General features: G+C 56.3%; 1 protein-coding gene and 1 long non-coding RNA gene across 4 annotated transcripts in view; one reads left to right on the forward strand and one right to left on the reverse strand.

Moving 5' to 3' along the window:
* Positions 1–12,160: 12,160 nt before the first annotated feature.
* LOC146405853 (uncharacterized) lies at positions 12,161–23,638 on the forward strand. Its single transcript, XR_014839191.1, has 3 exons — positions 12,161–12,372; positions 12,748–17,077; positions 23,285–23,638. It is a non-coding gene; the product is annotated as an uncharacterized LOC146405853 (long non-coding RNA).
* Positions 18,132–24,129, reverse strand: part of SMOC2 (SPARC related modular calcium binding 2) — a 139,725-nt gene continuing 133,727 nt past the window's right edge. For 2 of the 3 annotated variants that reach the window (XM_021085700.2, XM_021085691.2), the window contains exons 12-13: positions 21,619–21,656; positions 18,132–19,588 (exon numbers count right to left, since the gene is read on the reverse strand). In XM_021085700.2, the coding sequence (XP_020941359.1) occupies positions 19,571–19,588; positions 21,619–21,656 (56 nt within the window). In that variant the 3' untranslated portion in view covers positions 18,132–19,570. Of the gene's footprint in view, positions 19,589–21,618; positions 21,657–22,348; positions 22,440–24,129 lie in introns of all 3 variants that reach the window. The other variant, XM_085015189.1, reaches the window with a different exon arrangement.

The raw sequence follows: 24,129 nt of genomic DNA on the forward strand, positions 1-24,129 counted from the left end.
AGCACCTGTCACAGGCGCGGCTGCATCTCCCACAGACGCCGTCACGTCCTCCAGCAGCTGTGGATCCGAGTGCCGTCAGGGGGACGGACCCACATGAGGCGTCACTTTCCCCTCCCACTAATTTCCTGTTTCCTTCTCTCAGGCTGTTGGAAATAAATACACAGGGATTAAGGATTATGAAGTGGCAAATTTCCCCAATCACATTGGTGTGAATTATTTTTCTCACTGGAGGATAGATGTACAGTCGCCATTAAAAAGTGAAAATAAATGGACTTTTAATTTCTTATTTTGCATGAATTTCAAAAAAACCCTCAATTTTTAAAAAAATCACAGTGAAAAGAAACCAGCAGAACAGTCTGCCTCTCGTGAGCATCCCGCCACCCCCACTCCTGACATTGGCCTTGGGCTGCCCTGTGGCCACCCACCGGCCACCAGCAGCCAGACCAGGCGCCGTTGGCTGCCCGTGTCCTCACCGCGGCAGGCTCGGCATCGGCCCTGGCACTGTTCTCGCTGTCGCTGCAGCGCCACATAAACCTTCTCCTTGAGAACCAAGGGGCAGAGGGAGAGACCATGTCCGCGGTGTCCCCAAGCCCAGAGCTGCCCAGAAAGGTGCACTGATTCCCATAGCACCCGAAGGACGGCCCAGGCCTGGCGAGGACCCCCCTCCGCCAGCGCCCCCCGCAGGCAGAGCAGTAAACGCGAGTGAAAGTCCCGGGCGCGCAGACTCGGAAGGGGCGGCGGGCAGCCGAGCCCTCCGTCGGCGTTCCCAGCCCGAGGGGCACAGAGGCCTGTGTTCACCTGGCCTGCACACGCGCAGCCGTGGCAAGTCGCCGAGGGGGATCATTTTCCAGTACGGGAAGAGGAGGGGACCAGTCCTTATCGGGAGCTGGTCGCCTGTTGGATTTTTTGGGCCCTTGGCTGTTTTCGGGATAGAGCTGCCTTGGTGAAGACCCCGCTTGGGTAGAAAAGAAGCTGAGCCTGCCTCGTGGCTCCGATTCCTTACTGCCAGTCACTCTCCTGGGAGAACCAGTGGGTCCCCGCCAGCCCACCTCCGTGGGGGAGGTGCTGGGCTCCCAGCCGTTCCCTCTGGTCACCTGCAGGCTGGGCAGGGAGCCGGCCGGGCAGGGATGCTGGCAGGTGCAGGGATGCTGGCCGGGCCAGGCCTGTCCTGGAGGCCTGTCACCTGCAGCCCCATCTGCAGCACGAGATCTGAATCACCTCCTGGGTGTCCAACCCCACGGTTCTTGTCGGGTCAGGACTCTGATTCCCTGGCTGCTCAGCGAGGTCTTGGCTTTCCCTTCACTCACCCGCCCCCTGCGCCCCCGCTGCCGAGAACAGGTGTGAGAGGCCCGACGACCTCTTCCAGGCAAACGGCCTTCGGGCTGATCCAGGAGTCTGGGGCCTGAGCCGCTGCCCACTCTCTGAGTGCCAACAGGGACCGGTGTCTTTTTGGTTCTTTTTTTCCCAGACACACCTGAGGCGCACAGACGTTCCCGGGTCAGGGGTCAAATTCGAGCCACAGCTGCAACCCAGGCCACAGCTCTGGCAATGCCAGATCCTTAACCCGATGCACTGGGTGGGGGACAAACCCGAGCCACCCCAGAGACAGCACTGGATCATTAACCCCTGTGCCACAGCAGGAACTCCCGAAAATACATATTTTAAAAACCAAATGTTTGCAGGGCAAAGGGCAAGAGAATGACCACATTTGGATATAATAAGGAATTTTATTTATAAGATGTAACTACTTTATTTGCATTTATAAGTCTCTAGAGTAGCTCTTTTTTTCCTTTCTTTCTTTCTTTCTTTTTTTTTTTTTTTTCTTTATAGGGCCTGACCTGCAGGATATGGAAGTTTCCAGGCAAGGGGTCAAATTGGAGCTGCAGCTGCTGGCCTATGTCACAGCCTCAGTCACCACGGACCCTGGACGAGCTACGTCTGCGACCTACACACCTCAGCTTATGGCGATGCCACCAGGTCCTTCGCCCACTGAAGGGGGCCAGGGATCGAACCCTGGTCCTCGTGGATACTAGTCAGGTTGGCTACTGCTGAGCCATGACAGGAACGCCCTGGAGTAGCTCATAATACCTGAAATTCATTTTAAATTCTACCCCAAACACTCCTAATACGCTTTTATTAAGTGGCTCTTCAGTTCTCTGTCACTCTTCAGGTTTTGTTGTTGTTTCTTCGTCTTCTTCTGTCTTTTCAGGGCTGCACCTACGGCACACGGAGGGTCCAGGCTAGGGGGTCGAATCGGAGGTGCAGCCGTCGGCCTACGCCACAGCCACAGCCACAGCCACGCAGGATCCGAGCCGCGTCTGCGACCTACACCACAGCTCAGGGCAACGCCGGATCCGTAACCCACTGAGGAGGCCAGGGATGGAACCCGCAACCTCGTGGTTCCCAGTCAGATTTGTCTCCGCTGCATCATGATGGGAACGCCACTCTTCGGTTCTCAGTCCTATTTTTATCCTTTACCCGTATACATATTTGGGGGATCAGGTGTAGGAGAAAATGTGGGGGTGGGAGGGGGAGCTCCAGATGCCGGACCACAAAGTGGAAGGTGAAGCCCCGAAGGCAGAGCCGGTCTGCTCCCCGGCAAAGCTCTGCCGCTTGGGCCCCAGCAGGCACCTGCCAGGCCGAACCTGATCCAGGCGTCCTACCTGGGAGGAGAGACACGCTCTGCTCCGAGCCCTGGGCCCAGGACCGCACCTGCCGCGACCCCGGCCTGGCGCGACGGGACAGCGAGAAGGTTCTGTGGACAGTGAGCTTCTGAAGACGTGCGGGTCCTGTCTGCTGGCCTGGGCCTCATTGTTCCTCTGGCCCAGACGGTCCCTGACAAGGAGGAGGAGGGACACGGAGACTCCCATCCTCTGGGTGCGAGCATCAGTGGGCAGACGTCGGGCACGGAATCCGCTGCGTGCGTTCCACTGGCACTGCTCGGGGGCTCCCGTCCGGGCTCCCCTCGTCTCATCGCGTTTCAAGCGTGGTACAGCCTCTGCGCTGTAAGTCCATGACTTGGCAGAGGGCACAGAAGTCTTCAGCAAAATAAAGAAAAGAAAAGGCTGACAAAGATTTTTTAGGCGACAGACTAAGAAGTGCGTTCACGAGCGTGAAGGGGGACGTGTTCACTGGGTCGCTTTCGAACCAGGCTCATTTAAACAATGACGAAGGGAAGGCGTCACTGCAGCGGACATCAAGGCAGGAGGACGCGTCCTCGTGCAGCCGACCTCGGGCTCCCGACTCCCGGTGGGTTTCATTATCATTGTACTTAATGAAGAAGTAATATTTACGGGTACAGATGCTTGACAATTATTCTGAATTTTCCTCACCTTTGGAAGGGTTAGAACATTTCTAAAACCGGAGGACGAAGGGGGTTAATGTAGGTATGAAATGACCTCATGAATATACACAAATGCGCCCATTAGATATACATCATTTTTCCCCTCTGAGCGCAAAGACTTTCATTCTTTAAAAACTTAAAAAAAAAAAAATTCCCTTTCTTCAAGTCAACTCTTGTGCTCCAGCAAATTGTCTGTGTTCTACACGAGCCAAAAACGCCCTGCATTTGCCGTCTGGCGAATGATGGATTCCATCCTGGGGCAGGAAGGCCTCGCGCCTCGTGTCCAAGCGACAGCGGTAGAGGGGCTTGTGTTCGGTAGATGTGACTTTCGGAGAACGTCCCAGACTTATTTCCAATACACAGGAGCTTGAGATAAGACACAAAACAGACTCACCGGAGCCACACTCACAACGAGCCCCTCTCCGCCCCGTCTGCACCCACCTGTCCCCATTGTAGGCGGACTCGGGCATGCTGCACCGGCCAGCTGATCACTTCATCCACACATGACTACCTCACAGTTCCCGTCGTGGCTCAGCAGGTTAAGAACCCGCCTAGCATCCATGGGGATGTGGGTTCGATCCCTGGCCTTGCTCAGTGGGTTAAAGATCTATCCAGAGTGGCCATGAGCTGTGGCACAGGTCATAAACTCAGCTTGGATCTGGTGCTACTGTGGCTGTGGCGTAGGCCTGCAGCAGAAGCTCCAATCTGACCCCTAGCCTGGGACCCTCCACATGCTGCAGGTGCAGCCATAAAACAAATATATGAACTAATTAATTAATATGATTACCTCTGTGAAAGCTCTATCTGCAAACTGTAAAATATCTGCAAAGAAAAAGAAAATCTTGGAGTTCCCATTGTGGCACAGCGGAAACGAATCCGACTGGGAACCACGAGGTTTCAGGATCGATCCCTGGCCTTGCTCAGGGGCTAAGGATCCGGTGTTGCCCTGAGCTGTGGTGTAGGTCGCAGACGCGGCTCGGATCCCGCGTTGCTGTGGCTCAGACATCAACCGGCAGCAACAGCTCCGACGTGACCCCGAGCCTGGGAACCTCCATATGCCACGGGAGTGGCCCTAGAAAAGACAGAAGACAACAACGAAAAAGAAAGGAAAAGAAAAGAGAAGAAGAGAAAAGAAAATCCTTCCACCTTCTGAGGTACTGGGGTTAGGATTGCAAAGGGGCCACGATTCAGCCAACGGGAACACCCTCTTTTTCTCCCTGAGGTTTCTGCCTTGTATTCTAATTTACCTGACGTTCCTTTTGCTGTATCAGAATTTTGTTTGAGTTCCCCTTCCTCCTTGTTTCAAATTATTGTGTTTCTTGATCTTAATAATGTCCCTGAGTAGCAGCCAAAAGTTGCATTTTTCCTTCAAAACTGTATAAAAATTCAATTCAGTTTGTCAGAAACTGTTTCCTGTGTTGACGGGCTGACTGCTGGCAGTCAGAGAAATTTCCCTTTGCGTTTTCCGCTCATCTTGTCTCCTTCTGGTGCGCTGGACGTGGGCGCTATCTCCCCAGACCCTCCTGGCCAGGTTGCTGGAAAGCCCACGCTTACAGCCGCTTTCCCGCCAGGACGGGTCCACCCTGCACGCGCGTGGCTCAGCGACTCCGTCGGAAGCCCTTCTTCGACGTCTTGCCCCTTCCGTTCCGCTGGCACCGCTGCTCACACGGACCCACGCGTGCCCTCGTGCGCTCGCTGTGTTCCGGCAGCTGCGGGGCAGCTTTAGACCGGGCTGCCTCGACGGAGGGAACCCCATAAATATTGACTGGATCTACCTCAGCCCCACTGATTGTCAGGAAACAGTCAAAAGCCGGCCACGTTATTTTCCTTTCCTCAGCCGGCAGCACCGTTTGTCACTGCCTCTGAGATGCTTTATATACGTTTTCTAGAACGTACTGGAAATGTGGAAAGTGGTGGGAAGGCAGCGTACGTGTCCCTAAATCAGATTTTCAGGCTGCGTCTCGGCCCCCGTTAAGCAGCACGGAGCCAGGACCAGTGTCTAAGAACTGTCCAAACGCCGCCTTCTCTGCGGGGCCCGCAAGGTGTGGAGTAAGTGCTGGGCCTGTTTTTCTCCCTAAACGTCTGCGTTATGCTTGAGATCTCCGGGTTTCGAAAGGACGCGAACGCATGGGGTTCGTCCGTGTCTCTCGGCCCCTCAGTCTTTCAGGGCGAGTGGCGTTTCCAGGAAAGCATGACTCGTGAGTTTCTAATTCCTTTATTCTTACTGCGCTTATCTCAACGTTGCTTTGTCATACTTACCTGATCCTCAAGAGTTTCTGAACTTTTAGCTGTTTTCCCAAAGTCGGGACCTTGTGTTTGGAAGAACAATTGGCTCCACACGGTGCATATTTGAACCCCGAACTCGTCAGGTTTGAGATGCGTCTCTACCCGACTGAGAGTGAGCGTCTCAAACGGCTGCAGATTTAATCACTGGCTCCCGGTTTTCCTTGCGGCGGGAAGTGGCAGCAGGCGCGGGCCAGGGAGGCCTGCTGGATAAAGAACGTGGCAGCTTCAGATGGAGACAGAATGGGTGGGGACGTGACTGAGAAGCTGGCGGCCCTCTGCCAGCCTCCCCAGGCCCTGAATGAGTGGCCGGTGGGGTTGGGGGGGTCCAGGCCGGGCCAAGCTGGGGTTGGACTCGATCTCTGCAGGGACCGCCCTTCCAGATGCCTCCTGGGCGTGGAGGGGACACGCCGCCTTTCTGGACGTGACAGGACAAAGTCAGCAAAGACCAAGACATGCTGTGAGGGCTGAGGGGCTTTCCTCCCCCTCCCGGAAGGGGGCGCGGGACGTTTCTCCCCCAAAGTGAGGAAGGGGTGCGGGCCTGGGGACTGGGAGCACTTGAGAGGATCTCTTTTCGGTTGCCCTTCAACCAGAACTCCTCAGGAATAACGGGCTTAGAAGCAGGAAATTAACGGAATAAATAGCGTGGATGAAGGTGCCTCGCGCGGAGAGGGGAGCTTCTTCTCTCCCTCTGCGTCTCTTTCGCAAAGGAGAGCTCTTAGTTCACTTAAAGGATCTGGAGAGTTAAAGAATCTGGCTCCTGTTCCCTCTGTGGCTGTCTCCACGGCAGGCTGTTTTCACCGACACCTGCTTCCAGGTGGGCTGTCAGGTGAGCTGTCCCACTGCAAAGGGAGACGGTTATGGCGACTCCGCCGCCCAGGCTGCCGTGTCCCTCCGACCCGGGACACCCAGAGGTAAAGGGTCTCAGGGAAGACGCGTTGGGTTCGAGTCCTAGATGGCCCAACGTGCAATGCCCGGCCCTTGGGCAGGTGAACCAAACTCACAAGCCCTGTCTCTCCTCATTTGGAAAATGCAAGTGATAGTACTCGCCTGGTCTGCTTCAGAATTAAATTCGACGCCTACTTGCAGAACGAAGGCATAGACTCCAGGGCTTAGCGAATGCCATGTTGAGTGCCATCTTTGTCATCGGCGGGCACCGCTCCCACGGCCATGTCCCCGCTCGCCTGCCTACGCACGTCCTCCCAGCGGAGCACATCAGGTGGAGGTCTTCCCGCAGGTCAGAGGGCACCGTGGGTCAGCGCTGCCGCCTGGGCCGTGGCCCGTGTCTGTCGCTAAGCAGCCGCTCACCCACGGGTCCGTTTCAGCTCCCTGTATTGGACAATGTCCGGCTCAGAGGCAGTGCGAAGGCCTTTCAGAGAGAGCTGGTGTCCAAGCAGAGTTAGAATTCTCCTAATGTGAACTTGGCAGGCCAGCTCCGCCCCTGGGCCTGGGCGGGAGGGACGGAGGCTTCCTGGGAGCAGCCAGGGTGCCCCCCACCCCCGTGGAGGGGATGCCCGGCCCTGGACTGAGTTTACAAAGTACTCGGTGGCGCTGATGTCAAGTCCCTCCAACCCCGACTCCAGCCGTGAACTCTGGGCATACATTTCCTCAGCGCTCTTAAAGAAACAGCACATACGCTGGTGTCCAGGCAGAAAAATCCCAAGCCACTTGACTGAGGACTTACTCTACGAAGGCTGTGGGCAGCCCCCGCGTCCTGGGTTAAGGCAGCGGGCGGGCCAGCCAGGCCTCAGGGTCGGCCTGGGGAAGACGCGGGGTGCTCGGGGTGCTCACGTGAGCACAGTCACCCGGTCCTCACGCAGCTTCCTGGGTCCACAGCCCAGTAGCGTCCTCCGACCACGACGCTCGTGTGTGAGTCCCAGAGGCAAAATCGTGAATGAGGCTGCGTGTTGGGGTCGTGAAGCCTTTTCTTTTTGTCTGTGTTCAGCTGGAACGAAACCCTTGAAGCTTCATTCCTAACGTGGCGATGCCGCACCCCCCGTGGAACTGTGTGTCATTGTGCAAAGTGGTGAAAGCACTTTGTGCTACAACAGCCTGAAGGGGGTCGGGAAGAAAAGGGAGAAGGGAGAGGGTTTGGATCGTTTCCTGGGGGCCGCCCTCCTCCCCGTCCCGAGACCCGTCCCCGGCCGGGGATGAGCTGTCAGAGCCCGGGAGGCGGAAACGGCAGAGGCCATCCGCCCCAGGTGGCGCCTGAGCCGTGAGGGTCCCACGCGTCTGCTGACAGCCACCAAATCCATGCCGTAAGGGGGACGCGCTGAGAGCGGCACGTCTTGGGGGAATCGGGGACGCTGGCTTTGCCATAGGAAGCAGGGCCAGGCGCCCAAACCCACTGAGGGCGCAGCTAAAGGATCAGCCAGAGACCCTCCGGGTGCAGTAAGTGTGAAAAAACGCTGTGGGAGTCCCCTTCGGGCAGCGTCCTGGGCGGAGAGGCCGAGGGAAAAATCCAGAAGAATCCTGCACGTGCGAAATGCCTGCCAACACCTTCCTCTTCCGACACGGGACGCAGGTTCCACGAGGGACCTGCTGCTGCAAGTGTGCAGCTGGGCGGGACGGTGGCCGAGAGAGGAGCTGGGGGGACGCAAAGCCGCGTCCTCTCGCGCTCGGAACCCTGCGGTTCGTGGCCAAGCCGGAGACCTTGATGCAGTGGGCGCCCTGAGCCAGAGCAGCCCGAGAAGATGACACAAACCCACAGCATCTTCCGGCAGCCCCGATCCCTCTGTTTCCTTATGGACCCTCCACATAGTCCGTGCTCAGTGTCTGAGAAATGGACACAATTGTGCATCAAGCTGGCCGGGCCATGTCACCCAGTTTTTTGTTAAATAGGATCCTAGATGGAAACTGAAGGTCTCTCTAGATGGGATTAACAGTTAAATCCGCCGACTTTGATAAAGCAGACCACGCTTATAGTGGGGGTGGGCCACGTCCAAACAGTCGAAGGAAAAGACTGAGAGTCCCTGAGAGTCCCTGAAGAGGAAGCAACTCTGCCCGCAGGTGGCCTTCGGCCCTCAGCTCTTCCCTGAATCTGCAGTGAGACACACACACACACACACACACACACACACACACACACACACACACAAACACGCGCACGTGCACGCGCACACTCATACACACACACGCACTATTGGTCTGCTTCTCTGGAAAACTCTGACTGATAAAAAGAGGTAAAAACAGATTAAAATTTGCACCGAGGGGACGGAAGCCTCAATTCCGGACCTGGGATGGCGCAGCCTCCCTGGCACACAGATGGTGACAGGTACGTAGCAGGTGCTTATGCCAGTTTGCAGAGAAGGAGGGCACAGAGCAGGGACCCCACCACCTTCGTCTGCAGGCAGGGCATCCGTGCGACGGGGGAAGGTGGGGAGGCCCGATGAGAGCCCAGCTCCAAGGAGCCGCTGAGGGATCTCGTCAGCTGACTCTCACAAGACCCCGCTCTGAGCTGACGAGCCTGGGCGTTTATCCACACAGCTCTGCCTGTCATGGCTTCAGGGTCACCCCGGGGGGGGCCACTGACCTGTCCCCCGAGGGGCTGGGACCTGGCTGTGGATGGCGAGGCCAGCCTGGGGCAGAGGAGCAGGCAGACCCTGCCCTGGCCTGGGAGCTACAGGCTCCCGGGAACCCAGCCAGGGCCCTGGGACCAGGGACACTGCTTCCCTGCCTCGGGGAGCCCACTCCCGGTCTTGTATCCACAGAAACTCCCTGGAATAACAGGACAGAAAAATGTGGGGCATATGGAGAATTCCCAACCATCTGACGCACGGGCAAACCAGAAACGCAGGGCCCGACGTGGGCCTCAGCGTGACACTGCCCGTAAACAAAAGGCCACGGGCGAGGGGTCTGGGGGAGGAAGGGCCTCTCAGCTCTGCAAGGAGCTCCGGGCTTGATCCAGCCCCCTCCTCTCTGGCCGAGCCTGTGTCCCCCACCCCTGGCACAGCGGCTGCCCAGCCTGGCCGGAACCCACGAGGCCAGTGACCCTCCCGGCTCCTGGACCCAGGCAGCGAGCTCCGTCCTGCGTGCCCGAGGACCTGCCGAGGGTGCTCCATCACTTCGGGCCCGAGCGCAGCTCCCGATGGTGCGTAATTCAGCTCCACGTGAGCTGCGGAACCGCACGTGACCTGAAGCCCCTGGCATCCACAGCCTGGCCAAACTATGGGGCAAGTCTTTGACGGAGACCAGGCAACGGGAGCCTGGGTGAAAGGACCTAGCAGAGTCTTTCCGTCAGGGTCCCTGCCATCCCTTTAAAAGAACCTCAAGACGACCTTGCCTCTGCCTGTGCGGCGGGAATTCCACACTCCAAGCCCGCAGCGTGCGTCCACGAGAACCTGTCAGAAAGGGATGCTCTCACGGCAACGTCTGCCATCAGCTCGACTTCATCTCCGGCTCCGAGCTTCTTTGCAAGACTTGTCTACGCCTTCCACGCAGACGCTGCAACAAAATGTCAAAGCGACAGAAAGAGCTTTTCCTGTTTCACCTCTGGACCTTTAGCAGGGCAGGAGAGCATTTAAACACGACAACAGATGAAGAAAAAACGCACATTCATGCTCTCGTGGCAATTTAAGCTGCATGCTTCGTGTTGGACATGTATGATTGATGCAACCAAAGCAAAGTCACGTTTAAAACAATCGCAGCTGTCAGGAGCCCCCGTCCCGCATTTGCATTTTGAAAGGATTCCAGCGCAGAGAAAATGTGGAACTCATTGTCTCGCAACCATTTTCGCTTGTGATCCTGTAATGCTGCGTAGCTTTTGAAATAACCCGCAAGAGCGAGCGAGCGAGCTTTGGGATGCCTCGCCCTGGCCTGCAGGCTGGCGTTCAGCGGGTTGTTTCTCGTTAGCGACGTTACTGAGTCAGGGTGGAACTGTATCCAGTGAGGCCTCCCGGGACGGGGCAAAGTCAGAGCCTGGCCTGATGACTGTCTCCAAGGAGAGGGAGGAGCAGACCGTCTCAAATCCCACACGAGACGGCACCCCAATGGGTCCCCCGTTTATCCAGAGGCAGGCGACCCACTCGATTCAATGGGGAGTGAGGGGCATCTTTCCGGGCACCAGCCCGGGCACAGAGGTCCGGGGCACCCCGCTCCTGGACTGACCGGGGGCCATGGCCCTGATCATTCCTTGGAAATGAGGCCAAACTCAGCTGGGAAGACGTGCCTGCTTGGGCTTCTCCGTCCAGCATCCCCACCCAGGTCTGACCTGGCTTCCTGAACCCTCCATGTCCATGAATCAGGAACCTGTCCGATCCTCGGCGGAACTGAAAGAATTAGCAGAGCGAGTTCATCCGAGCTTTATTAGGAAACAGTTCTGCACTTTGCTGGAAAACATGAAATCATTCACAGTTGTTCAAACACGAACGAGAGCCCAGAAACAGCCACACGGGGGTTTGAAGCGTGTGACGGAAACGGGGCAGGAAGCTACCGTGAAGGTCGCGGTGGGCAGCGCCAGTCCCTTCCTTGAGAACAGCTTCTCACGAAAACAAAACGGCCTGTGATCCCACCCTCTCCTCTTGCGTGGGGCACAGGCATCTGAGCGCGAGGCGTGGACCGGAGGACGGGCTCCAGGATGCCCGTCCTCCAGCGGCGCTGGCTGATGAGGCCGCATCCGCGAAGCCGAGGGCAGGGCCTGGGGCCTCAGAGCGACCAGACCGGTCCAGGGAAATGAAAGCCAGAGGGCCACGTGTTCCCTCCCACGGGGGCGCAGGCCCGGGGTCCCAGAGGGAGGGTCCAGGCCGAGGTCTGCTTTGCCGAGGAGATTTCCGAGGAGAGGGCAGCCTTTGAATCGAGGGGGTCCGGAACCTCGAGGGGCCGAGGGGCTCAAAGCCCCTGAAGGGGAGACTGCAGAGCGGAGCTGGGCCGGCTTCCCTCGCCCGCTTCCGCCTGATTCCAAGCATCCGAGGGCTCCCCACTTGCTCCCTCCTCCCCGCAGTCCCGCGCTCCTCCCTGCCCCCGCCCTCGCCGGCTTTATTCCCCATTTAAGAGACTAAGATGTCCCCAGGGCCGCAGACCGTTTCCGCCACCAGGAGGGCGGGTCCTCTTCCCAGGGGCCCCTCACTTCCCGGGTTGGTCAAGCCTGAGTCCCAAGCAGGTCCAGCGGCCGTGAGCCTCCGGGGACTTTTGGGGAAGCTGTGAAACCCGGGTCTTCAGATGGCCCTGTGGAGCTGGCGGCTTGTGGGTCACGCAGCTGCCTCCCTGGCCCGGGCATCAAGCTCCTGCCAGGTGGGTAGGTGACAAGATCCTAAGATCACAGGCTTTTTGGTCAGACGGACTGGATTGAGTTCAGGTGGCCACGTGGGCTTGTGGGTGCTATGGACACTGATCTGAACAGGCCGAGGCCCCGCCTTGCAAGTTAGCAGTGAGCCTTTGGACAGTGTATCCCCTGAGCGTATGTGAAAAGCAGTGAGCCGGCAGCAGGTGTAAACACTAACAGCCGTGCTTAACGGAGGAGTTACTCGGCGCCTGACATTTGGCTAATTGTGTCTACGTCACATCACATTTCATGTCCATCTGATCTGGGGTCAGGTTACAGATGCGGAAGCCGAGGCTCAGACTCACAGCAGAGCGACTCCAGAAAGGGCTGGAACTCCTGTCTTTTCTGTTTGTTTCGAGTTGTCCTGAGTCACTCGTGATAGTGCAGGGCTGACGAGCAGGACCTGGGTGATGGAGGAGGAGACGGCGCGTGACAGGCGGAGGTGTAGACGGCCTGACTGCCGGCCGGCCAGCCGCAGCCCCCGGCGGTAAGCGGGAGGGATCTCCTTTGGGAGGGAGAAGCGACGCTCCCCCAGGATGACGGAGCCACGCAGACACGAAAGCAGGGGTGTGTAAGGCGGTGTCCCTGTAGCCCCATTCCCAGCGTGTGGGCTGCACTAGGCCCTCAGCCGCCCCAGCAAGTGACCAAGCCCCCAGACCTCACCGAGGGCCCACCACGTGCCAGCCTCTGCGCTGGGAGCAGGAAACGCTCGTGAGCAGCAGCGGCGCCTCTGCCCTCCTTGGCTTGCATGTGGGTGGCGGATGAGGGCAAGGAGAGGCTCCCCCGTGGGTGGTCGGTGGGCAGGACGGGGTCAGCGTGGCTTCCACGCCCTTCTTTAGAAAACGGCTTTTTCCCTCCTCAGCCTCAGGCACAGGTGAGGGAGCCTGCTCTTCGCAGCAGCAGCAGCAGCATCCCTGGACCAGAAACACTTCGAAGGAGAAGACGCCGCGACTGAAGGAGAAAGGCCAGAGCACGGCCCGCGGCGGGCGCTCGGCCAGCACCGGCCTCGCCCCCCGTCCCAACCAGAAGAGGCTGCCATGCTGGGACTGGGTCCTTGGAGCCCCTGGCAGGCGCGGGTCTGTCTGCAGAGGACGCGTCCACATGGAACACGCCGTAATTGATTGAAAACGCCTCCAACAGGTAGAGACATGGGTCTTGAGTCTCACCGCCGGAGGGAACTGACCCACGGGCTTCGCGGCTGCGCCCCGAAGGCAACTGGCTGGGGGAGCTGAAAGGTCTCCCCCCAAGGCTGCTGCCCGTGAGTGAGCTCCTCTGAAGGGTGAGCATCCAGCTCCTCAGCAAGGACCACGGCCTCGCGCCCCTTCTCCGAAGAAGCAACTTGGGAGGCAGGGCTAGCGTTCAAGACACGTGCGTCCTTCGAGCCTTTGTTCAGGCGTGAAAGACTAACACGGAGAAGAGCAAGCCCACGGCAAACCTACCGGACGGCGTTTCTGTGTCACACTGAGAACATGAAAAATAGAAAAGTCAAAGCACGAGGAATCCTATCTGAGGAGAATGGAGACGCACGTACCGATACGAAAGTACTCGTTGAGTCACCAAGGAGGCGTTTAGGACGTGCTCCGTGGACTGCGGACAATGCTTGGGTGACCCTGGGGTTTTCAAAGTGGTGGCCCTCGTGACCCAGTTTAATGGCGTAACTGATGCTATGACCAGCGCAGGGGATGGTTCCAGAACTCTAACCTCCGTCCTTTCCTCGGCACGGGGACCTTCACACGTGAAAGAAGAAATGACAGGTGCACGTAGTCCTATCAGAATTACCAAGGAATTCTCGACAGAACTTAGGGCGCTGCGGTGAATTGTAACTCCGCTCCGCCAGCCTGAAAACAAAGCCAGCACGTGTGGGAACGACTGGTTTCCAGTGTGGAGGGGAACGATGAGAATGGCCACAATTGGGTGACAAAATAGTCCCACTGACCGCTGTGGAGAACTGCTTCCGAGGTCCGACCCGAGGCGCCACCAGGGGACATGCGACGGCAAGGCTGGCGCGGCGTCAGAAGCTGAGGCCGCAGCCACGAGCCGCGGTCAGTGCCGCCCTCCAGCTGCCTCCTGTCACTATTTTCCTTTCTCTGGGAGACACTAGTAATTAACAAGGGTGTGACTTGGGTCTCCGCATCTCACTGGATGCATATAACTTCCAGGCAAATGCATGCGGAAAGCACAACACGACCGCGACCACGTCTAGTGGGAGACAGGATGGTGCGAGAAGCCCTACTGACGACTGAAAATGTTCGGGAGATGAAGGGAGCGTGTTCCGAGCACGATGCACGAGCTCGCCACCTGCCGCGGGAGCCGCGCTGTCTAAGGCGGAGGCTGGGCGTCGGGGCCCTGGCGAGAGAGGCGGGCGCGCTTAGGCGGGTTCCGGCCCTGAGGAGCACCTGGCGGTCCTGGATTGTTCTACCCGAGAGAGGGGCAGCCTCTCGTGGCGGGTTTGAACATCGGAATCGACGTGTTTCGTGTTTATTCTATGCCTCTGTCCCAAGCCTGGGGGGCGGGGTGGGGGAGGCTTGGCATCAAGGCTCAGGGAGGGCAGAGTGTCACCACGTCTGGTCCTCGTTCTCCAGGTCACGCCTGTCTGCGGAGGGCCGCCAGCCCGGCCAACATCCTAAACCCACTTGAAAACACACGTAAATGACGTACTTTATCTTACGTGCGGAAGTATCTTTCTTTTAGTATAACAGGGCTCAATCAATAAATTGCTTTTACCAAATCAGACCATTTGCTTAGGTGAAAAAGCGAACCGCTGGGCACAGGTTAAGTGCGGGACCTCAGCTGGTCCGTTGGAACCCTCGGAGAATCAAGCACATGTGAATGTGAGCAGGTGCGCCCAGGGCGACCCCGGGCACAGGGCACACTCACGAGCGCCTCAGGAGCCACGAGAAGCACCTTTCCTCTGGACTCCAGCAGCCACAGAAGACTGGAAAAGTAACAGGGAGGCGGGCTGGTTGGAAAGACACCAAGCCATCTTTTTTAGCAAAGAAACAATCTGTTCACTGAGCATGATTTCAAGTTAAACTTAAGGAAGCCAAGTATTTGCTCTGAAAGGAAAACATTAGGAACAAGACGTATGAAAGAAACGTTTCTGCTATAAAACACACACGGATTACATTAACTGGTCAACGTTATCAGCACTCAGCGAGCATCCAGACATCCAGAGAAAACAGGCAGAACAAAGGCATTTATTTCACATAAAATATGTAAGATGGAGCAAACGCCGCTGCGTCTTGGAAGTACCGCTAAGAAACGGGGGCAGGTGTGGCGAACGCGGGAGCCTCACCAGCCAGACTCCTCTGCCTCTGCCGCGGTCCCTCGCCCGGTCCCCTCTGTCCTGGGCTCAGGGGTCCGGCTGCAACCCTGAATCTGGAAAAGCAAAGCAGTCAGTGGCCAATACACACAGCAGGCGTCCACTGAATGGGCTCAGGGAAGCAGAAACCTAAAACGGGCCACACGCAGCTGGCCTTTTGTCTCGGCCCTCAGTCCTCAGCCCTCTGTCGCATCTGGTCCCCGTGCCTGGGACATGGCCTCACTCTAGAGACGGCAGAACAGAACCGGGGGTCCTGGGAGGCCGAGGCCAGGCTGCTGGCTGCATCCAGCCCGAGCCGTCTGACTCTGTCTGCTGCGTAAGTGAGAAAAACGGCTCTTGGCCTCCGGGACGTGGCTGCCTATTTTCTCTTCCCATCAGTGCAGTCAGTTCCCGCCGCAGAGGAGCTGCAATAAGACCCCCTTGCTTCCGTCTTCAGAGCGTTTCTGCCTTCAGGTGGAGACCTGCAGCTCTGACCCCGACGGGCAGCGCGCACGGTCCTGGGTTCCAGCCACCCCGTCCCTTGTTCTCTCTGAAGAGAAAGATTCAGCACCTTGTGACACAGAACTGTCCCGACACACGTGTGACTTCACAATGCCACCTGCAGAAGGCCTGTTTTCACCTGCGATCCGTGGCATGACCTCTGCTGGCTGCGGGCCTCTGAGAGGGAGAAGGACCTCTTTCCACGGGAGAGAAGCCAAGGTCAGGGTTGCACTGCTGACACTGGAAGCCCAGGTCCACCCACTCACCACGGCTGGGGCTTCCCCTGCGTCCCAGGCAGTGCAGACAGCGCCCCTCCTTCTCATCCAGCTGCCCCACCTGTCGTGGAGCTTCTCTGTCTGGAGGTGCAGGATGCACCTATGGGCTGGATGGTGGCTCCGGTCATTGCCATCTCTCAGGAGCACCTGTGTCCACAGCTGCCAGGGCCTCTGGGGGCAGTGTGTGCTCCCTGCCCATGACATGCCCAGGGCCCTGGGGTGGTCAGTAGGTGTGAGCAGGGGGCTCTGGGACGGTCAGTAGGTGTGAGCAGGTGGCCCTGGGCAGGTCAGCAGGTGTGAGCAGACAGGCGGCAGGCTGCAGCTTGAAGTGTGCTTGTGCAGATGGGTGTGCCATCCTGTGCTTCAGCTACAGCCACGGAGAGACACCCCCCCAGTGGCTGACTCCTCCTGGGCCAGGTGTGAGGCTGCAGGCAGGTCCGGCCAAGCCCAGCCAAGCCAGCCAACACAGAGGCGTGACAAGAAGAAAGGGCGGCTTTAGGCCATGGAGCTTTCAGGAGGCTCGTTCATAACTTTGCAGCAGAAGAGAGTTAAACCAGCTTTTCAGATCAAAGAAATACCAAAAACGCCTAAGCAGCGAATTCGTCAAAAAGACTTTACAAATTTTAGCCTATGTAGCAGTATGTGGTAACGAGGAGAAGACCCCCAGCACCCCAGCACCTCCACCTCCACCAGCAGCAGCAGCGGCGCCCTCATCGTCACCAGCATCCTCAGCGCTGCCCTCGCTCTCGTCACCCTCTTCACGTTCCCACCACCCGGGCGGTCACCCGCCCCCAGGCCCAGAGCTCAGCCCCGGCGGCCTCCTTTCTCTCTCGCTGGAGGACCTCTGTCCTCCGCGACTTGGGGTCCGTGTGGGCGTTCACGTCTGTCGTTTCTGCACAGGGATTACGAGAATGCTGACACCCTTCGCCTTGATAACCCAAGACCATTCTGGACGTGACATTCGTGCGTGTGATGAATGAGCTGGCCGGTGGAACTCTAAGTGAGCTCTGCCTTGGAGACGTTGGCCAGGGACGCAAGAGAGCGCTGTTAAGCATGAGAAGGGGCAAGGGGGGTTCCGGGAGGGGAGCATCCATCATGAGAAGCGGCTGCACCAGGTACGTAAGGGGAGCGATGTCTGTTTTAGATTTGAAATCTTAATCCTTCGCAACAAGAACCATCTGCTCCAGCCCCAGTGCTGGCCCGCTGCCCCCCGGCTCTGCTTCGTCCCTCCCACGGGCCGGCCTTTGTTTGCGCTCCGTCTCCCTGGACACCCCGCCGTCCCCCACCTGCTCCGCTGCAGCCCGGTGCGACCCGCCCTCCAGCCGTGATTCCCGCCAGCTTCCTCCCCCCACGTCCCCAGGACACTGAGATGCAAAGGCTGCGTTTTACAAAGATCACACTTTCCCGAAGGGAGGGAAGAAGGGTGGGGGGCGGGGGGGACTCACCAGGAAAGAGTACAGACTCCGGGGGCTGACAGTCGAGACCTGCAGGGCCCACACCTTCACCCACCGTAGTTGATGCTGCTGCTGGGTGTATTTGAAAATTACTAAGAAAGCAGCTGCCAAAAGCTCTCATCGCCAGGAAAGAAGCCCTTTTTTGGTATCTGTGGGAGATGAAGGATGGTCTCTAAACGTACGGGGACCACTGGCAATCGCTCCACGGTTGGTGCACGGCAAGCCTTGGGGCTGGCGCCTTCCACCCACGCGGCGCCGGTGTCAACTACACAGAAAGCGGAGAGAAGCCGCGGCTACTGCCACGCTCCAAGTGAGATGCACCGAGGGCTCACCGAGGTCGGGACCCTGGGGCTGGAGAGGGCGAGGGTTTCCCGGGCTGTGGCGTGTGGACAGCCGTCGCTCAGGGCAAGCACACTTTCGGCCCCTTCTGTGTTCACAGAGCACCTGGCAGGACAGGCAGTCCTCCCAGCGCTCGGTACCTGGTGAGTGAAGGCTGCCCCATCACAAGGACGAACACTTCCAAACACACACCAACACATGTAACTGTCGCCCAGGGCGGCATGCCTGCCACCCCGTTGACAAAGCAGGAGACTGAGGCCCCCAAGGCCAGGTAATTCGTCCCCGTCCCACGGCCAGGGGGCAGAGCCAGGTCCCTGCTCGCCTGCCTCCCAACAGCAAACACCCTCAGACTCAGAACAAAGCAAGAGGCGGAGTATAGTCTTGATAGCATATTTTATTTTAATCTAAGAAAAAAGATTAAAAATCAAAGTTCAGAAATATAAAAGATTATCCAATAAATTTAGGATCCTGTTTCTTATTGATGACACACACTTGAGCTGGTTTCGTGGCTCCAAAATTTCCTTTCTACTTCTGCACAGTTTAAAGCAGCAGCCTCATAAAACGTCTTCATGCAAATTCACGGAGATCATTTGACAGGACACGTGTTGGGGGATCTGGGGCCATGAAGATTTTTTTCAACCAGAAGCCAGAACGGAGGCAGCCTCAGAATGTCACCCCAGCTCCGGGGCTGCCCCCAGACGCTCTGTGGGGCCAGGGGGCGCGCTCCCGGAGGTGGGGGCCAGTCCTGCAGCTCAGTCAGGCATTCAGTTCCTTACCAGCCCCCAGCCCCCCTCAGACGGGTTTGCCCTTGGCCCGTTGCCCTTGCAGCCTCGCGGCATCAGGGAGGACAGAGAGAAGGCCTGGCCCCACAGCACTTGGTCTGGGCTGCCAAGACCAACCCGCAGACCCAGCTTCTCCTGGCCGCATCCCCCTCAAGGAGACGGTTCCTAATGAGTTCAGGTGATAATTTCACCTTGCAGTGGCCCCGGGGCGGGACCTCGGGGGCTGGGGGGAGGCCAGGTGTACGAGAAAGAGCCGGGCTGACAAGCCTGTGTAGCCGGCTTGCTCAGGTCATGATTAAACTGGCTTTTCTGAACGACGGGCCCCTTTCCTTCAGCTGCCTCAGCAATAATTCTCTAGCGTTTATTGCATGAATAGTCTGAGCCCAAGAAGGAAAAATTCAAACAGAAGCTGGAATGGAAAAGCACGCGCACCAAAAACAGTTTGGCAACTATTCTTTGCTCCCTGCAAAGACGGCTTTACCGGGTGGGCGACTCCCCGTGCCAGCGAGGTCTCTGCGGGGCGCAACATGACCAAGACAAAAGCCCAAGAAACAAGCCCACCCATGCCCCTGTGAACCGCACGATGCGAATCGCCGCGGGTTACACACTTGTACACAGCCACGAAGCTTCCAACTCAGATTCAGCCACGCTGCCAGGACGGCAGCCCCCCGGAGCCGGGCTGGCGGGGCCCTTAGGGCCGGCGCGGTCAGGAGGTGGGCAGGGCGGGAGGTCTCGGCCACGTCACCACGTGGCGGAGGAAGAAAGTGAGCTCGCATCCTTTCCAAACAGACCCCCAGCAACCACAGACCGGGAAGGTCGCAGAAGACACATACATTGTATGTGACTCGTATTCTGAAGCCACAGCCCTTCCATGTTCACAGATTAACGCAGTCTGTTTAAATATCTCAATTCTACAAAGTGAATTTACAGTTAAAGTACAAAGTGCAAATACTATGTGTTTGGTTTTGCTTTTTTAATTGCTTTTTGGTGAGGGAGTCGGCCGAGGGTCGAGCATCTGCCGTGCACGAGCCATTTATCCGTGTTTCCTCGGCTGAAAAGAGACGAGAGAGAAGCGGTGAGACGCGGACCTCGCACAGCTCTGAAGACGAAGGCGTGACATAAACCCAGCTGGAAACGGCCAGGGAAACAGACATACTTTTAAATGAACATGGAAAGAAAAATGCTTTATTGGGGGCGGAAGAATTAATTTTTCAAACGGTAAGAACTTTCCAGACCCTTCCTCCCGCTCAACGGTCAGAAGTGTCAGCAAAGAGATCCGCGGAGAGAGTCCGCAATTATCTCAAACGTTGTAAACGGACCCCGTGTACGAACCACCCTGCAGCATCTCCAAGGACCATGGGTTTATTACACAAAAATACTTTGCATAATCTAATGTAAGCCTCGGATGGGCTAAAGACACCGCTGTTTTTTAAATGTTTTCTACCCATCCTTTCCATGTGCTCCTCCGCCTCCCTAAGAAAGACAGCTTGGAAAGTTTGTTCCCTGAATTCCTGGAGTCCTGAGTCTGCCAAGGAAAAGCAGCACAGGACGAAAAGGAGAAGCAACGTACAACGGTCCAGGGTTATTTTTCCACGTGGACCATTCTGACCCATACAAGTTCATCTATTTAAAATAATTACACCTTTAACACTTGAGAGGCTCCTGGGTTGGCTTTTCCTCCCTGATACCACGTGACCAGGTGGCAAGAAGAGAGGCCGTTCTCCCCTGCGTTTGGCTACGCGACGTTCCGTTTAAGTAGCTGCGGACGAAGATAAGCCATCCCCGTATGCTGCCAGTGGCTAAAGCGGGTCAGCTCTGCATCAGGAGAAGGTGGTGCCACCAGGTCAACCCACGTCAGCGTCAGCTGGATGGGGCGGCGCCGATCACCCCAGCACCGTGAGGGAGACCGGGAAGGCCGGAGAAAGCACACTTCTTGTGACACAGTAGCTTCCTGCACCCTCTGGTCCATCCTGACCCTATTCCCCGTCCTTGGCACGCGGAGGCTGAAAGCCTTGGGGCTGGGGCCTCGCATCCTGCAAAGGAAGCCCTGTGGGCCCCACCCCAGCAAGACGGCTTCCTGGCCCCCAGTTTGCAAAAACAGACACAGGAAAAGGCTGGACTCCTTGACTGGGAAAAGCTGCAGAGGCGACCTGTGTCTTCCCTGCCTTTATTCACACCGGGGCAGCACCCCGGGGGCATCGCTGTTCTCTTAGGAAAACAGCCCCGTGGAGGCCTCTGGCGCTCAGCCCGAGGCACTGCTTTTGGGCCGGCCTGGGCGAGTGCGTCATGTGCAGTGGGATTTACAAAGGTGAAACCGTAACCACTGCTAAACCTGGAAGACCGACCCTGACACCTCGATCCCAATGACAAGGTTTTAATTACATCCACGGTGTGCACTGGAGTCCCACATAAAAGCCACAGCAGATGCGGGCTTTGCTCAGGGAAGGCGGCCCTGACACCGCACAGGGGAGGACACAATCCACAGTAAAAGGCCGAGTGGTCGCAAGAAGGGAGGACGCGGCCCTGGCCTCGGGGCACAGCGAAAGCAAGGGCCCCTGTTTATCTTCTGGAAGATTTTCCAGACTCTGGAGAGGCCGTGGCACACGCTGGTCAGAGACACAGCTTCAGAATCACACTTACAAGCGCCCACGCAGGAGCCGAGGATCCCTTCCGGGACGGCCACGTGGCCCAGGAGGCTCCCGGATTCAAGGAAGACGCATCTGCCCTGTAATCTCATCAAGACCAAGCGAGCAGGAAAGGCCAAATCCAAACCCAAGAGAAGCTTATTCTTACATATACAAACAAGGGCACTCAGAAATTTTTCTTAAAATAAAAAAAACTGAAACTTCAGGTAGTAAAAAAAAAGTAATTTGGGCAAAATCTTGAAACGGATGCCTCGGCAAGTTGGGGGGTCTGAGAGAACCGTATACGGCCGTGGCCCTCGGGGCCCTGCGGGTGTAGACACGATAAGCCGCTTCTTTTCTTGGGAGGTACTTCCCTTTCCAAATCCACAGATCCGCCAGTTTTATGGCCTCCAACTGGACCAGCAAATGCGGAAGGCTAGGACACAGACTTACGCACCTGTCTATTAGAAGCGCTTTCAGCATTTCCTCTAGGGGCTGGCAGAGAAAAAACAAAAAACAAAAAAGGGATTAGAAACCACATGCTCTTCCGTTAGCAAAAGGTTCAGTACAACTTTCCAGGAAAAGAGCCCGATCACCTTAGGAACATGTCATCAACGGGCAGACTCGCTCCCACGAGGAAATGTGGGTACGCGCGTGCTGAGCGTGGCTGATAAACAGTGGACCGTCCAAGTCAGGACTCCAAGAATCCCCAGCCAGACCAAAGCTCTCGTCCAGCTGTGGGAGACGAGTCCGTTGAACCCAAAGTCCCAAAGGCCGTTCGCCAGCTGTGGGGACCGTCCCGCGTCTCTCAGACTGTCCCGGGGAGGGACGCAGGCAGCTGGGAGTCTGGTTCTTTGAAACCTTTTGGGTTTATATTTAAATCATGAGAATCATTTAACTGGTTTGGCTCCAAATCACTGTTCCCCAGCCCTGCTCAGCTCTGCACGCCTCCTTCCGGGCGGGACCTGGTTGTCACCTGTGCAAACACCCTGCCCGCCTCACGCCTCCGCTAAAAATTCCAGCGCCCCCCACGCCCCAGCACGCATCACCCATCACACCAGGGACCTGCCTCTCTTATCTCACTTCTTGCTTCCGCATTAAAACAAAGGACCCTCTCGAGAAGACGCGCGCTTCATCTGCTTTGTTTTCTGTGATTTCGCCAATGGTTAGAGCAGGAAGCGACTGACCGGTATCCTCCGAATGAGTCGGTGGAAGGAGGGCAGTGAGCCCGGTCCTGAGCACCTTGCTTAATTCTTTTTCTTCTTTTTAGGGCTGCACCTGCGGCATACGGAAGTTCCCGAGTGAGGGGTCCATTCGGAGGTGCAGCCGCCAGCCTACGCCACAGCCACAGCCACGGGATCCAAGCTGCATCTGTGACCTACTTGCAGCAATGCTGGATCCCACTGGGTGAGGCCAGGGATGGACCCCACATCCTCAAGGATACTAACAGTCAGGTTCTTAACCCACTGAGCCCCAACAGGAGGTCCTTGACTATTTGTGGATGTCCACCCATTTCATGAAAAAGAGCAACGGCAGAATTAATCCACTTTCCAAGCTCTTCTTCAAAGCGTCCACTTTCAAAGCTGCAGGAAAGCTGGCAGGAACAGAGCGTGAAAAGCCGAAAGACAAATGTATGAAGCAAACTGCCAAAACGGTAAATAAGTAGGAGCTAAACGGACACTTTCTCTCAGCTGTGGGTTTGAATGAAACGAGTACTTGATACCTACTGCTGCTGCGGCCGCTCTCCCCTCGGCTTTGCCCGAAATGCCTGCTTTCCGGGAAAAGTGGGCTTTGGGGCTGTTGGGTCAAATTTGAAGAATACTCAGCTGATACTCTGAAGCTATTCTAAACCAACCAGGCTATTAATAATTGCAAATTTTTCTTGATTTCTTTTGCGGTAAAACTCAATCTATTGGTCATGGGAGGTTGCAACAGGTGAACGTAAAGTGACGGCAAGAAAAGTTAACATTTGTAGGTGTTTAGAACTTGGCCATAGAGATGAAAAGAATACAGATTTCCTTCATGAAAAGAATATTCGACTCAGGACAGAGGAGGGAAAAGCTCCATTAAAATACATGAAGGGCAGAAAAGTAACAAACTGTTCTTTAATTTTCACGGAACAGAATGCACATCATCAAAATGAACATGCAGCCGTGCCACACAATCAACATGCGTTTCGGGCAGAAAAGGAGTGGACACGGCTCAGCAAGGGAGGAGCTGAAGTCAGCAGCAGCAAACAGCACTGACTGTTTCCTGGTGACGGCAAGCGGCAATCTGGCCGTCAGGCAACCTGCCTGAGCGAACACAGCAGCCCGGCAATTTGGCTCAGAGAGATAATTTATTAAGGAGTCCCCCCTGTGGTTCAGAGGGTTGAGGACCCGGGCTGTCATTGCTGCGGCGCAGTCTCAGCTGCTGTGCAGGTTTGACTCCTGGCTCGGAACTTCCACGTGCCACAGGTGCAGCCAAAAAGAAATAAATGAATAAACCTGGTTGTTAAGGATTTATATTTAAAAAAGGATAACTTGGTCAAGATGAACATTTCCCAATTGCTGATTTTCTGTGCAAGGTCACTTTGGAGAGTCATGAGGGCGTGATGTAATCTTTTGTGATTTTTTTTTTTCTGTATTCTTCAGAAATGTCTTTTTCTAGGCTCTGTTATTTCTCGATAGTTTTAAGGGATTTTTTTTCTTTTTTGCATTTTTTTGTAATAGTGAAAATTAAGATCAAGCGCTCAATAATGTTTTAGTTGCAAAATTTTAAAGGCAAAATCTTATATAATTGCTTAAAATAAGTGCTATTAATATATACATCATGATCCCGTATATAGTGAGAACTATAGTCCATGCATGTGGATGTACATATGCATAGAAATTTTTTTGGAAAGCTATAGATCTGGTCTAATTTTGTCTCAGAATAAAAGGTCACACATCATTTATATTCTTTATTTGATTTCTCATTTTTTTAGAAT

The sequence above is a fragment of the Sus scrofa genome, chromosome 1, assembly GCF_054392235.1.
Source record: "Sus scrofa isolate SSC_HxYL_T2T_F1_AM1 chromosome 1, Sscrofa_HxYL_maternal_Yorkshire_Landrace_v2.0, whole genome shotgun sequence".
NCBI classification, from domain to species: Eukaryota; Metazoa; Chordata; class Mammalia; order Artiodactyla; family Suidae; genus Sus; species Sus scrofa.